Genomic DNA, 17,305 nt, shown 5'->3' on the forward strand with positions numbered 1-17,305 from the left:
CTACTAAAACTATATTGCCTATAGGTATTACATCCAAGCAACATTTACATTGTTTAAAGACAGAAGAAACTGCTACTTCTGTATTACTTCTACCACCTTTACATGTCTCCTCCTCGCTTTTCTTTAAATATGGACATAAAGTATTCCAATTGCAGTGGCTTGACATCTCAAGAAGTAATTTTATTTTGGATGAATCCCATTTATTATGTATGTAAAGTAAGTTATTTTCAGTAGTCACAGTTTTAGGATTTCTTTTTTAACTTCAAATAAACTCTGACAATTTCTTCTGGAAAAATATATTTACATTTTCAGTAAGGAACTTTACTATAGTTTAACAGCTACCCCTGATCAAACTCAAATCATAAGCATATTTACATTAAGTGGAATCCAGAATATTAAAAGTTCTTCCACATATAATTATGGCACATGTGCTTCAATGTCACTTTCTTTTTAGTATTTGTCATAGTATGTCTTGAGCCAGTTCAGATGATCATTCACTTTAGTGAAAAGAACAGGGTAACTTGGACACAATGTTCCTACTGATGGTGGAACACCCAGACTATATACTCCCTGAATGAACCATTGTTTAGTTGTGGCTGTTGCTTCCTGCTCCAACAAAAAGCCACCTCCATCATCATCCAAGCAAACAGCAGAACCTTAAAAGAAATTTTTTTCAGTGGCAAGAGCATATTGATAATTTGGTTTAAATGCAGATGAATAACCATTTTAAAACACTCACCATTTGCATATCCTGCACAGAATTTGTCAGAAGTAAAAAAATATTTAAAAGTGACAGGAAGTACTTCGTTACACTGCACAGACTCGAAAACTGGCAATATGGATGTAAGGATTTCATCATTTGGGCTTGGCCTGTCAACGTAACCCCAGTGAGCAATCTTAAAATGACAGATGAGACACATTATATTATATTTGTATTGATCTTCCAAGAATCACTTAGAAAAATGGGTGAAAGAAATAAAGATAGTGAAGCCAAGCTTCAGATGGAAACTTAAAGATATTCATGAATATTTCAGCCAATAAATTTACTCTAACAAAAGGAAAGAGAACATCTACAAACATATTAAGCTTGACTGTTCAGCAGATGCCTAGTTGTCACATACATGGAAGGCAATGCTTATGACTCTTGAGATGATGTCCAGTTGCTCTATAAAGTAAAATACTGCACACCCACCATTATGAAGCAGAGAAGGTTTAAAATCTCATCAATTAAGGCATCTTTAGAGACTGAACCAATGCCTAGATTGAAATTTAAACTGTCAGAAAAGGGGTTATATGCTCATTTCATAGGAATCAGTCTGGCATTCATGATCAAACTAAACCACATAAAACCAAAATCAAAAAGGTCTCTCTCTCTCTCTCTCTCTCTCTCTCTCTCTCTCTCTCTCTCTCTGTGTGTGTGTGTGTGTGTGTGTGTGTGTGTGTGTGTGTGTGTGTGTGTGTGTGTGTGTGTGGGGGGGGGGGGGGGGTGCACCAAGTCACAAAAAATGTAAAATTTGCAACTTCGTGAAACAGATTAAAACTCTGTATGTAACAGGATGATGGACCTCAACAGCAAGAATTTACAAATAAGGGTACAGCGAATTGAGCCACCTGATTTAGAAGACACGCTTCCTGGCTGTCACATCCGTTAATTCATTCCCCTGAATTCCCTTGCAGCATGATAGGCAGTGGAATGCCAACTCCTTCCCTAGCATTTGTACATGGAGAAGGGAGTCCTGGATATGTACACCTGCCAGGACCTTCGTTGAATCACTTTTAAGAACGCTTCAGAATTTGGAACAAATGAGGAATTTCTCAGCACAGATATATCCCATCTGCTATAGTACCCTCAGGACTGCATGAAACTCATTTCAGTCAGCAGCAGACTGCTCAATGAACAACAAAATTTAGGCCTACAGCTTAGGGCTTCATGTGTATGATACAATTTACAAAGTTATTTATTTCCACTTGCAATAAGAACTTATCACCCACTCAACTGCAGTATCTGTTAATTAACGTCATCTCAACAGAATTTAACTTTACTGTACACCAACCGTATGTAGACAAATGACTAGCGTGAAGGTTTCTAAATCAAACAACTTAAGATTTCAGGTACTTTCCTGAAATATGAACTTAACAATTAATGGACACTTTCAAATTAAATTGTTGCATGAAAAACAGAACAACTGAATGTTATTCTTTAACTTAACTGTGCAAAACATAAACAAATATATGTCTACTACCTGACCTAAAATCTTTTTGCATTTTCTGGACTAATGTGTAAAGAAAAGTGATACATTTAATAGTGAGCTTAAAAATGCACTAATACACACATGTAATGAGTAATTTGAACTGGAATAATGTTATTATGATCTAAATATCTTATTTTTTATGAGCACACAAAAATGCAGATGTCTTGTCTGGCACAGGTCTGCCAATGTAGGGCCATGTCCTGAAGTGAAAAATATCCTCTCCGCTATCCATCCAACTTGTCCCACAGTGGCATTCTGCTCTTTACCCACACTAACCAATATCTTTGTTCATTCCTATTCCATCTCTGTTTCCGACCCCTTGCTCCATGGCTCATTCCCCTGTAACAGACAGATTTAAGACCTGTCCCATACATTCTCCCACTACCACCTATTCCAGTCTTTTCACAGGCATCTCCTATCCCTACTCCTAATTAGATAAACATTATCTGTAACCACAGTGCACCAGTCTAGATAGGCATGACTGCTCACAAGCTACTTTTCTGAATGGTAACAGCTGGAACACCCATTTTCTGAATACATTGCCCAACTTAGTGGCTTGACTATCACTGCTTCACAGACTGTGCCATCTACTGGGTCCACTCGCATTAATGTGACCACTACCTACATTCAATGTCAGTGTGCAGTAACCATTCACAAATGGCAGGTGGCAGCACTAGCAGTGCAGGATACATAAAATGTGTCATGAGGACATGGAAAACAGTGCAGTCATCATCATAATGTGGAAACTCAGCAATTTATCTGACATCTAAAACGGCATTATCATTGGCTTTTGGGGCCAATGGTAGAAGCATTTCCAAAATGGTAAGTTTATAAACCATTCATGTGATGCGACGGTTAAAACATACCGTGCATGGCAAAATGGCCTTACCCACAATGGACACCAAGGCAACAGTGGTCCACCAAACGCCACAGATGACAGGGGCGAATGATGCTGTGAAAATGTATGTATTGGTGAATAGACATGCAACTGTTAAGGGGAGTAGGACGTCAAACGGGCTGACTTGGAGCAGGAGAGGCACCACAGGACATTTTATTTTCTACTGTCTAATACTTTTACAAATAAATTCATAAAACTTTGTCAGCATAACCAGAAAGGATTCAGGATTCACACTCATAGCAGTGGAAGAGCAAAAACATAACATAATAAATTTTTTTTAGATATGAAATTTCATCATTTTTTCACTTACTGTTGGCTCCATTTGTTGGTATAGGTACATTTTTCTTCACAAGTAAGAGAGATTCTTTGATGAATTTTGCACAGCATACAAACCATTCTTGCAGGTGTACAACATTCTAGAATTTTCCGAATGTATTAAAACTGTGGTAAAAATTGAGATAATAACTAAAAAATTTGATTTTTTTCTAAACATAAAATTTAAAACGTAACAACTCATTCATTTTTTCATAAATTAAATAGATTCTAGAGTTTCAGACACCTGTAAGTATGGTTTGTAAGCTGTGCAAAATTCATCGAACAGTCTCTCTCACTTGTGAAGAAAAGTGTACCTATAGCAACAAATGCAGCCAACAGTAAGTGAAAAAATGATGAAATTTCACATTTAAAAAAAATTATTTTGTTATGTTTTTGAGCTTCCGCTGCTATGAGTGTGAATCCTGAATCCTTCCTGGTCATGCTGACAAAGTTCTATGAATTTACTTGTAAAAGGCCACGGGAGTAGACAACATTCCATTAGAACTACTAATGACCTTGGGAGAGCCAGTCCTAACAAAACTCTACCATCTGGTGAGCAAGATGTATGAGACAGGCAAAATACTCTCTGACTTCAAGAAAAATATAATAATTCCAATCCCAAAGAAAGTAGGTGTCGACAGATGTGAAAATTACTGAACAAGCAGTTTAATAAGTCACAGATGCAAAATACTAACGTGAATTCTTTACAGACGAATGGAAAAACTGGTAGAAGCTGACCTCGGGGAAGATCAGTTTGGATTCTGTAGAAATATTGGAACACATGGGGCAATACTGACCCTACGACCTATCTTAGAAGCTAGATTAAGGAAAGGCAAACCTACATTTCTAGCATTTCTAGACTTAGAGAAAGCTTTTGACAATGTTGACTGGAATACTCTCTTTCAAATTCTGAATGTGGCAGGGGTAAAACACAGGGAGCAAAAGGCTATTTACAATTTGTCCAGAAGCCAGATGGCAGTTACATGAGTCGAGGGACATGAAAGGGAAGCAGTGGTTGGGAAGGGAGTGAGACAGGGTTGTAGGCTCTCCCCGATGTTATTCAATCAGTACATTGAGCAAGCAGTGAAGGAAACAAAAGAAAAATTTGGAGTAGGTATTAAAATCATGGAGAAGAAATAAAAACTTTGAGGTTCGCCAATGACATTGTAATTCTGTCAGAGACAGCAAAGGACTTGGAAGAGCAGTTGAACGGAATGGATACTGTCTTGAAAGGAGGATATAAGATGACCATCAACAAAAGCAAAACAAGGATAATGGAATGTATTCGACTTAAGTCGGGTGATGCTGAGGGAATTAGATTAGGAAATGAGACACTTAAAGTAGTAAAGGAGTTTTGCTATTTGGGGAGCAAAATAACTGATGATGGTAAAGTAGAGAGGATATAAAATGTAGAATGGCAAGGGCAAGGAAAGCGTTTCTGAAGAAGAGAAATTTGTTAACATCAAGTATAGATTTAAGTGTCAGAAAGTCATTTCTGAAAGTATTTGTATGGAGCGTAGCTTTGTATGGAGGTGAAACATGGTCGATAAATAATTTGAACAAGAAGAGAATAGAAGCTTTCGAAATGTGGTAGATCATATAACTAATGGGGAGGTATTGAATAGAATTGGAGAGATGAGAAGTTTGTGGCACAACCTGACTAGAAGAAGGGATCGGTTGGTAGGACATGTTCTGAGACATCAAGGGATCACAATTTTAGTATTGGACGGAAGCGTAGAGGGTAAAAATCGTAGAGGGAGACCAAGAGATGAATACACTAAACAGATTCAGAAGGATGTAGGTTGCAGTAGGTACTGGCAGATGAAGAAGCTTGCACAGGATAGTGTCAGGACTGAAGACCACAACAACAACAACAACAACTTTTAGACAGTGGAAATTAAAATGTCCTGTGGTGCCTCTCCTGCTCCAAGTCGGCCCGTTTGACATCCTACCCTCCCTTAAGCAGCTGACAGCTCAGCAACTCCTCAACCACCACTCAGCAAATGTTGCGTTTAGGCCTCTGTGACAGGCACCTGGCTCATGCACCTATGCTGACTGCTGTTGATCGACAATGAAGGCTGGAATTTCCATGCTAGTACCGCAACTAGCTGTCAACTGAGTGGCAACAGGTGAAGTTTTCATATGAATCACATTTTCTGCTGCATCGGAGAGTTGGAGTGTACAGCATGAAACCTCAAAACACCCTCAACAATTGTGGGAGTGGTGTGGTCTGGGGAATATTTTTGTGGCATTTCCTGGGCCACTTCATCATTCAGGCACACTCACTATGCTACCAGTGAGCCCTTCTCTGTTTCTTGTCCCCCCCCCCCCCCCTCCCCAATCCCCTTCCAGCCCCAACCACAGCTTCCAGGTTCTACACATAACAGCAGCTTACCATCCTGTTCCTGCCACATCCCTGCCCTGGTATTCCTTCTCCTCTCCACTTGACGCCTCTTCTGTCTCCCCACTATAAAGCTCAGGTGACATCATTGCTCACCACCGTCTGATATGACAGTGGTCATGTGTGTGGTGAAAGTGGTCATGCAAGCACATCTATCTGAAGAAAGAATCTGTATGATAGATTATAATATTTAACAGAATAACAGTCTCCTTTCAATGTGCCTGTCTGCTGCTCAACACCTCATCTATGTGGAGAGTAGACATCAGAACTTCCCATATTATAGTTATTCCACCGTGACTTGCCATAGTTTTCTTTTACTGAACTTAAACACAATGAATTACATAACTTTACAAATGTTGTTGCGTAGCTTAACCATTGTCAATATATTCTTCAAATTATTTACATTTATCAACAACAATAACAACAACAACAACAACAACAACAGAAGTAGTCAAAATGCTGACTATAGCAGTGTACAGTTTGGATCCACAATTTTTTTCCTTTTTTTTTTATAAACAACAGACTGGGTGGGTATAGTTAGATTGATGGTTTCTGAATGTTGCAGTGGGCCCTGTATAGATTGCAGGATGCTGAAATGTCATAGATATGTTCATTAATCAGTGTGTTCATGGAGTATACTGAAAAAAATAGTTCCACTTTCTGCCACCAGGTGAAAACATGACACTGTAAGTTGTCAGAATGTGAAATGTTTCCTGTTTTAATGTCAGTATGCTGTTTGTTGCTTCATGTCACATGTTGAGTTCTTTTGTGAAGTGATTGTTGTAAAGTGTTTAGAAGACTTAAGTTTCCCACATGAAACACAATGCCTATTGTTAAGAAAGATATTGCACAGATGGTAAAGATGTTTTATCAGAATGACAGCAATAGCAGCACTGTGTAACAGGAATATTGTCCATAGAACAAGCTGCAAAGAGGTCCCAGTTCAATAAATGGGCTAAGGTACATGATCAAGAAATTTGATGAAACAAGTGAATCAGATGGTGCAGCAGTTAGTGTGGGGCAGCCCATTCCCATGTCAGTAGTTGTTGAAGTTGCTGCAGCTATAGCCAACTGTGCAGCATATGCCCCAAATTCTGCAGCCAGTACTTGAGCTGTGTCACAGAAATTGTCACTGGCCTGATAAATAGTTCAAATGTTTTTGTGGTGTGGTATCTGTGCAAGATCCAAAATGTGCACTGATGAAGTCCTGAGATGGACTAGAATGCTGTGACTTTGCCCTTCATTTATTGGCATGCATAGATATGGATGACATGTGGCCAGGGAACATTCTTCAGGTGAATGAGGCACATTTCTCTCTGCACTGTGCCATGAATACAAAGAACTGTCTCATATGGATTTCTACTTTGACACATGTTGTGCAGGAACATTCACTGCACTCAGATTATATGACTGTGATGTGGGCACACAAGCTACTTCATTCAGTCTGTTTTTCCTCATGGAGATGACACCTCATGGGCCTGTTAGGTGTACAATGATGTTTGCAAATTATAATGACCACCTTGTACAACACATGATTGTAGCTTTACAAGAAAGCAACTATGTCCCTGCCACTATTTTCAAACAAGATGGGGCGGCACCACATGTTGCTTGCCAGGTGTAAGATTTGTTTCAAGAAACATCTGTTAATGACAGCATCATCTGTGGGCAGCTTCAAGATGTGTAACCTTCCAGATCCACAACCTAAATCCATGTGACTTCCGGTTGTGGGGGTGTATGAAAGATCATGTATCAGGGATGTAACCAGAGTCTTCATCATCTGAAGGATAGCATATAATGATATACTGCTCTGATTACAATGGATATGCTACGATCAAGTGTCAACCATGCCATTTTATGGATGCAGCAGGTTGCTAATTAGGAAACCATGCAGAACACATGCTGTAACTTGTGACCATCTCCTAATAAACATGACAGAGTCATTGTTATCATGTGTTTGATCATCCCTCCCCTTCCCCTGCACCCAAATCACATTCTGACTGCTCACAACATCATATTTTTACTTCCAAACTCAAGCAGTTACTTTTTCAGCATATTCCACAGAGCATCCACATGTATGTACCTGTGATGTTTCCTGTCCTATGTATACAGCCCACACTGCAGCACTCTAAACACCACAGTTTAACTGTAACAACCCAGTAAGTTGTTTTTAGTTCTTCTTCCAAAACATTTTCTTTATCCTATGTTAAAAGATTGTTTGAAATTTTTTTAGTTACAAATTAGTGAAACTAGTCAACATAATTGCAACAACCACAAAAACAGGCAACTGATGCAAAAAACATCATTTTTTTTCTTTTTTACTTGATATAATAACACTGACTTCAATCCACATTCTTTATCATCATTTTCCTATCTTAAACTGTCTTGAGAATAACATGCACATAACTGTGCAGCGTCCCTCCACATCTGGTTCATGGACGAGATCTGAGACTCCAACGTTGCAATGACAAGTACTCAATGAAATTTATGTATGAGGGGCATTCAACAAGTAATGAAACAAATTTTTTCCTGTGCCAGTTTTGGTTGAAAAATACAGGATTTGCTGTGGGGCACTTTGGAATATTCCTGCTTCAGCACCTACAGTTTCATAAAGATCTGATAGGTGGCAGCACTATATGTAGCCTTCAAAATTGCTTCTGAAATGCAAGTGCATTCCAAGCAGTCACTGTTTCTTTCGGCAGAGAACCAGAGCACCACAGATATTTTCAGGCACTTGCAGAATGTCTACAGAGACCTGGCAGTGAACAAAAGTGAGGTGACACATTGGGCGAGGCATCTGTCATCAGAACAAGGTCACGCAAATCTGTCCGATATCTCACATGCCAGGCAGCCGCACATGGGCGCTACTTCTGAATGTTGGAACATGCAGACACAGTCATTTGAGTGATCAATGGATCACATTCAAACACGTCACTGCTCAGCTGGACTTCTCTGTTGGTAGTGCTGACACACTCATTCATCAGCTGGGGTACTCAAAGGTGTGTGCCTGCTGCATTCATCACCACATAGCAGATGACCATTAAGGGGAATGAAGGACCATCTGTGCAGAAATGCTTGTACTTTATGAGACTGATCATGAAAATTGTTTGTCAAATACCATCACAGGTAATATAATGCTGTTCTACCAAGAACCAATGGAAGATTCTGTTAATATCATCACAGGTGATGAAACATGGGTTCATCACTTCATGCCAGAATCAAAATGGCAATTAATGGTGTGGCACCACACCACCTCTCCTCTGAAAGAGAAGTTCAAAGCTGCACCCTTAGCTCATAAAATCAAGATGATGGTCTTCTGGGGTGATAAAGGGGTTATTCTGTTTGATGTCCTGCCAGACGGTGAAACGATCAACTCTGAAGTGTATCTGTTACCCTAAAAAAATTGAAGAAACAACTTTCAAATGTTCATTGCCACACATGCAAACAAATTTCTTTTCTCCATGACAATTCAAGGCCTCATAATAATCTGAGCACCTGAAAGAAGCTCACAAAACTTCACTGGACTCTTCCTCTTCATCCCCCCTTCAGCTCGGATCTTCCATCTTCTAACTTCCATCTGTTTGGCCCAAAGAAGGATGCACTCCACGAGAAGCAGTACATGGAAGACAGGGAGGTTATTGATGCAGCAAGAAGTTGGCTCTTACATTGACCAGTAGGATGGTACCATGCAGGCATACAGGGCTTCCCACTAAGGTGGCAAAGGCCACTGTATGAACAGAGAATGTTGGAAAATAGGGTTTTGTGGCCAAAAGAATGAGAAATAATATGCTCTATTGGAATAAAACCAACTTTTTTTCTGAAAAATGTGTTTTTTTACTTAATGAACACATTTTGTGTCAGTTCTTTTGTGTTTGACAAGAAAAAATGTCCAGTGGCTGACATGCCAGGCAGAGGCATAGTGTTTAGCATCGATAAAAAATTTCCAATCTTGTAGCCAAACTTAGTTAACATACATATTTATGGCAATTGTCACTATGATAGAGAATTTTTTGCTCACTCAACTCCAAATGTTAATAACTTTCTTGCATTGATGTATGTGTGCAATGTTCACTCCAACACTATACACTTAGCATAAGCCTAAGGTGGCCAGTTTGATTTTATGTTTCTTAGCAAGAGTTGGGCAGGTTTCAGTGATGAAAGCTAGCAACATATCAATCATTTGTGGGTAAAATCTTGCCTGAATATTTCTCCAAATGTGAAATGAATGTGTGTGAAGATATTTTACTGTCACAGGATGTTTAGGAGCATTATGCATTAATTGTTGATGGACTCTTGCTGACAATTCCCTCAATGTGTCCTCCCCCATGTAATTTTTTTTCTGTGAACTAGACTCAGACATATCTGTTAATTTTGCTTTCTAGATTGATATAAATCAATGTCCTTATAAAACAAAGGGCCAAAACATTTGGAAGACATTCTCTGTAATGCTCCTTAACCCTTCCTCGAATATCTTGCTTGCATGTTCCCCATCGATGTGATCTTTGATCTTCAGAGAAAAGATTCCATTGCTACTGCATAGAGAGAAGCAAACCAAGGACAACCCTGACACTGTACTATCTGTGACTGTAAATGCTGCGAAAGGTTACCAGTAATCATAAACTGGTAATTTTTATTAATTTCCTATCAAATCATATTTTATTGTTGCCTCTTTAAAAGTACTTGAATTTATTCTCATGTGCTCTTTTTTGGAAATCAAGAAATACAATACATAAAATTGACTGCACTTCCCAAGTAAGATGGACAAGGTCACAATTGTCCACCAATGTGTGAGTCACTCTGTATCCTGGAGCTGAAAGGTTTTGATAGTGTCCCAAGACTCTTGCCAATGCTGTTTTTAGTCATCTGTTAATGTTCCTTGTGGAAATTTTGTAATAAACAGCTGCAATGGTTTCATTTTTCTTTGAGATTAGTACCTTTACAACATCTAGGAATTCCTCCTTGCTGGACTTCAATGCAATTTTTTTTCTAGTGTGTTCCCTAGTACATGTCAAAATTTGCTATAAAAGTCCACCAACAAAATAACATGACCAGCTGATTTGTTTTTTGGTGCTTTCCATAAAGCTCATCCATAGTAACTGGAGCTTGCAGGTTCCTGTTCCAGTCTTTGCTATTCAGAGACAAAAATCCAATGTTGTTTAACCATTCTGCAGTAAGTGTGGGTGCCACACTTTCTGTAGAATAAAAGGAGATAAAATATGCTGCAATAGCCCATTTTATGCCCTTGTGTGTCACAACCCCTCCATTCCTTTGAAAACTTTCTACAAGATGCCTGCACCCAGTTTTGAGCACTTGAATATGTTATTGTTAATTGTTGCCATATTTCATTTCTATCTTTGGTGCTGATACTCCTTTTTGAAGTTAAGAATTTTGTCTTAACACGTTTTACTGTGACAATGTTATCTGATGTTAGCATACCTGCCTCATTCCAGTCATATTGCCAGGAAGTAATATTCTTGCATTAGCTTTTGTCAGGCAGACTTTCTTTTGCATATTCATTCACACAGTTGATCAAAATGGGGTTAGCTTTCAACATCCAGCAGTGGCTCTCAGACACAGTCTCCACTGTGTCAATCTATTTTAGGTCTGTTATGTAGTACCCTAATTCTGAACCATGTAGTAAAGTGCAATCAAGTTGCCATAAGCCTCTAACTCAATGGATTTTACATCTACATCTGCAGTAATTATTCTGATCTTATCCTCACAATTCCTATGTGAGCAATAAATAGGGAACTGTAGTATATCCTTGGAGTAATCATTTAAAGCTGGTTCTTGAAACTTTGTTAATAGATTTTCCTGGGACAGTTTAAGTCTGTCTTCAAGAGTCTGCCAGCTCAGTTCCTTGAATATCTCTGTACCACTCTCCCATGGATTAAACAAACCTGTGACACATTTCAGCAATATTTTAGGATGGGTCACATGAGTGACTTTTAAGCAATCTCTTTTGTAGACTGACTGCACTTCCCCAGTATTCTACCATTAAACCACAGTCTACCACCTGCTTTACCCTCGACTGAACCTATGGTCACTCTGTTTCATTCCCTACGAAATGCTACACATGAGTATGTGTATGGGTTCACCAATTCCGACAGTGATTCATTGACTGTTGATGTACTTTCCGGGATGTGAGGTCGTGGTCCAAGACCACGACCTCCCATCCCGGAAAGTATATCAACAGCCATGTCACCCGGTCGTGAAAGCCTTCATTCTACAGTGATTCATTGATATTCACAGGATACTAATTTTTTTTCATTTTGTGAAGTGCAAAATTTTACATTTATAAACATTTAGTGCCAGCTGCCAATCTCTGCACAGTGTTGAAGTCTTATCAAGATCTGACTGAATATTTATGCAATTTCTGTCGGACAGTACATCATTATAGATAAATGCATCACCTACAAAATGCCTAATTTACTATTAATCTTGTCTGCAATGTGATTAATATACAACATGAACACCAAGATAACATCTGTGTCCCTACCAAAATGTCCTCAACCCAGTTACAAATTTCACTTGATATCCCTCGTGATTGTACTTTTGACAATAAGTGTAGGTGTGTACTCAGTCAAATGCTTTTTGGAAATCAAGAATCAAATTTAGTGGTGTATGGGCAATGCTGAGTTGGAATGTGGTATGATTAGAAAAGGACAAAGTTTTGTCACTTTTATTTCATTTGCAAGATGATGTGACATGCACTTACAGCAGAAAAACCTCACTGCATTAGTTGTGATATGCAAATAAGCGTCTCTGTTTGGATATCCCAGTCACATGGTGTCTGATAACTGAAAGCCACTGATTAAACTATGTAGCATAGCACTAAAATTCACATTAGCTGTTTGATTTATATGACAAGTACACAAACTTCCCAAAATTTTAATTGGGGCACATATGCTATTTTAAGTCCAGCTATTTCTATGGTAAAAAATTCTTTGTGCTTTTGCTTGGCTTTTGCTCTTAAGATAAACAATATTAATTATTATGATCTATTAATTATTAATATTATGATGTCAGCTGTGATACTGTGACTTTATTCAATAACAGCAACAGGCATGCATTGTAACCCGTCCTGAAACAAACAACACAGATGTGCCAGTTTCTCTGCAAAGATTCAGTACTGTGTCTTATCCAGATGCATCAACTATTTTATCAGTATTAATTTGTGTTTGAATACTGTTGATATCTGTAGCACAAATATATACTGATAGTTGTAAGTTTATTATCTTAGTCACTGAATCCATTCTGTTTACTTTGATGCATGCCTCTAAATGCCTTTTACTCCATGTTGCAGACCCAACATGAGCTTTGAATATGGTAATGTTTTTACTTGTTCAAGATTTTCTCCATCTCTAAGAGGGAATGATTTTATGTCTCCTTCGTTTTGCATAATCAAATCATTGTTAGTAATGTTGGTGAACCTTTCCCCATTGTGATCCTGTTAGATCTGTATGTACATTGTAATTTTCTCTCTTATTCCTTATCCTGAGCGTCTGAAAATGTTATTGTGCACATTTAGTCTTAGTCATTCTCAATGGCTGCTCAGTACAGTTGATGCCAGTCATTTCTTTGACAGACATTTCTCCCTGTCCCTGTTCAGGTTCATCTGGGTCTAGTAATGAATTATCCTATGTATCTGACATTGGAGTACTATTTTAGAACATGTCTATCATACCACTATACTACAATTCAGTTCTGCTCACTACGCAAATAAAACCCAAAAATGAAGAATAGACATCATAACAATATTAGTGGTATTAACACTTACATAATTTTACAATGTTCAATTTATATTTCCATGGAATGATAAAGGAAAAAAGGTTTATTACTAATAGTAATTAAAACAATGCTGTGACCACCAACACGTCTGAAAATAATTTCTTGAGACGCAACTCACTTCAACAATGACCATGACTTGTGCGAAAAATAGAAAAGACAACCACACTATTAAGGAATATACATTAATACATAATGTGATGAAACAGCTTCTAAGTTTACCCATTTTGAAAAGTTATTACCTTGTTACAATTTACATCTCCTTGAGCAGCTTAGATGGTGTAGTAAACACAATGCATTTTAGATTATGTTGAAATTGTTGCGTTGGGATAAAATTCAAGTATTAATTAAGCAAACTGCATCTCACATCAAAATTCTGAAACATACTCAATTCAAACTTGTAAATAGTGCTACATTCGTATTGCTTTATCACTATAACAATGAATGGAATGGACAGTCTAATATAAGTACAAAATATGGACTGAGGGTCAACTGAAGAAAGACAAACAATGAATGGAATGGACAGTCTAATATAAGTACAAAATATGGACTGAGGGTCAACTGAAGAAAGACAAAAGTAATTAGAAGTACCAGAAATGAGAACAGTGAGAAACTTAACATCAGGATTGATGGTCATGAAGTAGACGAAGTTAAGGAATTCTGCTACGTAGGCAACAAAATAACCAATGACAGATGGAGCAAGAATGACATCAAAAGCAGACTAGCACTGGCAAAAAGGGTATTCCTGGCCAAGAGAAGTCTGCTGTTATTAAACATAGGCCTTAATTTGAGGAAGAAATTTCTGATAATATATGTTTGGAGCACAGCATTGTATGGTGGTGAAACATGGACTGTGGGAAAACCAGAACAGGAGAGAATCAAAGAATTTGAGATGTGGTGCTACAGACAAATGTTAAAAATTAGATGGAGGTTCTGCACAGAATCGGAGAGGAAAGAATATTTGGAAAACTCCGACTAGAAGGGACACAATGACAGGACATCTGTAAGAAATCAGTGACTGTCTTCCATGAGACTAAAGGGAGCTATAGAGGGCAAAAACTGTACAGGAAGACAGAGATTGGAATACGTCCAGCAGATAATTGAGGATGAAGTTGACACAGGAGAGAAATTCATGGCGGCCCGCGTCAAACCAGTCAGAAGACTGATGAATACAAAAAATAACAATATTTAAAACTTAGAAAGATATGTCTGTAGAAAAGAAAACATTTAATTGTGATTTGACTCTACAAGTAACAATAACAATCATCAAGATGGAAGTTCCATGCACTGCTGGAAAGAGGAACACTAAATTACATTTATACAGAATATGAGCATTACCTGAAAGAAGAGGTATTCCATTAAAATGACTAACATCCATATAATATTCAACCTAAATTTGAAAAATTATTGCTGACCTACATAAAGAAGTTAATATATAAGAATAGTACTGAGTTTGGATATATAACACAGGTTTGGGTCTGTTAGAAAATAAGACATCTTTCGTAAATTTTATGTACGTTCTATTGCTGATTGGAAGTGAGGAAAGGGGGAGCGAAGAGGGGGCCAAACAACAATATCTTTGGTCCCACAGTCCAAGGTGCAGAAATTAAGGGAGGGACAACATCGAAGACACAGTCCAATTGATGGTAAAGGAAAATGGGCAAACAAGGAGGCAGAAGGAATGACGGAGCAGCAGTATGGGGGTGAGGAGGGGGAGGGGAGGAGGGAGTAAGAGTGCCCCAGATACTTGAGGTCCCACCACACCACACCACACCACACCACACCACACCACGATATAATAGGGACAACACCAATGGAAGAAGACACAAGAAAAGCGAGAACAAAATAGTACAAAGCACCAGATAAAACATAGAAAAAGGGGGGAGGGGGAACCTGGCCAGTGCAGAGGCAATGCCGAAAGCCTCAAAAACCAGTATCAATGCTAACTGAGGTACTTTAATTCCAGCGGGAAATTGAAGTACTTAAATCTGAGAAGATAAACAGCTATTCCAAAGAAAATCAAGGATGGACATAACCATGTGAGGGTCATCTGACTCATTAGAAGGAAAGTGGTATGTTATATTTAGTGCAAAGGACCAAGAGGCAGCAGCAGTCCAGCAAAATCTGTATCCTGTGACAGGGTCCTGCCAATACAACAGGGGCGGGGCACCAGAAGGGGGTGAGGGGGTTGTAATGGGTGGAGGGGGGTGCCTCATTATGGAGTAAAAATCACGAGTCAGCCTCGTATGGCCAAAACGTAGCAGAAAGAAGAACAATATGTGGCAGAACCCTTAATAGCACGAAGTTTACAAGACAGGGGGTGTCTCTCAAAGAGTTGGCTCATGATTGAGTGAAAAGGAATTTGACATGAAGCTGCAAATCAACCCCCAGAGGGGTCAGAGAATGACCGGGGGGGGGGGGGGGGGGGGATGTGACTCCCTCCCCCCACCCTTAGATGATCAGTAAGCTCATTATCCAGGATACCCATATGGCCAGGTACCCAAAGGACCCAACAAAACAAGCAGCACGATCAAGATTGGCAAGAAGGTAGTGAACGGCAAAGACAAAGGAGTGATGGGAAAACACCACACAGTAGTGTAAAGGCCACCCATTGAGTCCATAGATAACAAAATTTGGGTGAGGGAGGACCATTTAATAAGCCAAAGGGTCCAGAAAATGGCCATCAGTTCCACTATAAACACCCCGCATGTGGCAGGCAAGAGATGGTATTGAGTGCCAACAGAAGACATGAAGGCATATTCCATGTAATTGACAGATTTGGGGCCATTGGTGTGAAAAACAATAGCTTTCCAAAACTCCAGTAAAAGTAGGTGAAACAAACAGTGGATCATCATCACAGCAATGGAGGCTTTTGGATACCACAAACAATCCATCAAATCCGGGGCTGAGGAGCTGACCAAGGAGAGGTATTAAGAAGAGTGTGGAGAAAAGGACAACAAGGGAAGATGGAAATCATGGCAAAGAGAAGCAAGGCAGAGCCCAACTGGTAAATCCACTCAAGTACAGGCAGCAGGCAGGCAACATCCCAGAGCCACAAAAAACAATGGAATAGGAGGACTGAGCAAGGAAAGCAGGGATAGCAATGACATAAGAAAACAGGAGCTGAGACTGCTGAACATGGTGGCGGGTGAGGGAGGGGGGATGACTACAAGAAGAGCAGTGCACCGAGTACAAGAGGAGCAGTGTGGAAGGAGCATGTGAACCATAAACTTGACAACCACTGTCCAGACAGCACAGAACTAAGGCCCAATAAAGGCGGAGAAAAGTCAAACGACCTGCACTCCAAGAGGTGAAGGACACTGAGCTTACAGAAACAGCCAATATTCAGCAGGCAAATACGGGGCAAGCAAGTAAGCTTGTCAGCACAAAAAGGACCCAAGAAACAGAACTGGGTGACCACAGTCAGGCACTGGGCATCAAGGTAGAGCTCCAGATCAGGATGGACCATAGTACAGGGACAGAAATGCATCATCCACACAATTTAAGAGGGTAGAATCGAAACCCTTGTAACATAGACCACATACAAGTGCACCAATTGACACCTTGGAGCCTGTCACTCTGCAGAGATCACCAAGTGGGAACTAGCCCAGATACAAATTACAACCACATACAGAGAAAGTTGACCAACAGTCC

At 39.2% G+C, this 17,305-nt stretch overlaps 1 protein-coding gene across 1 annotated transcript in view; it reads right to left on the bottom strand.

Annotated features, from left to right (window-relative positions):
• Positions 1-330: 330 nt before the first annotated feature.
• The window catches only part of LOC124805451 (modular serine protease-like), a 220,365-nt gene continuing 203,390 nt past the window's right edge, over positions 331-17,305 (bottom strand). The window contains exons 9-10 of the mRNA XM_047266013.1: positions 740-896; positions 331-656 (exon numbers count right to left, since the gene is read on the bottom strand). Coding sequence (XP_047121969.1) covers positions 451-656; positions 740-896 — 363 coding nt within the window. The 3' untranslated portion in view covers positions 331-450. The remainder of the gene's footprint in view (positions 657-739; positions 897-17,305) is intronic.

Source organism: Schistocerca piceifrons, chromosome 7, assembly GCF_021461385.2.
Source record: "Schistocerca piceifrons isolate TAMUIC-IGC-003096 chromosome 7, iqSchPice1.1, whole genome shotgun sequence".
Lineage (NCBI taxonomy): Eukaryota > Metazoa > Arthropoda > Insecta > Orthoptera > Acrididae > Schistocerca > Schistocerca piceifrons.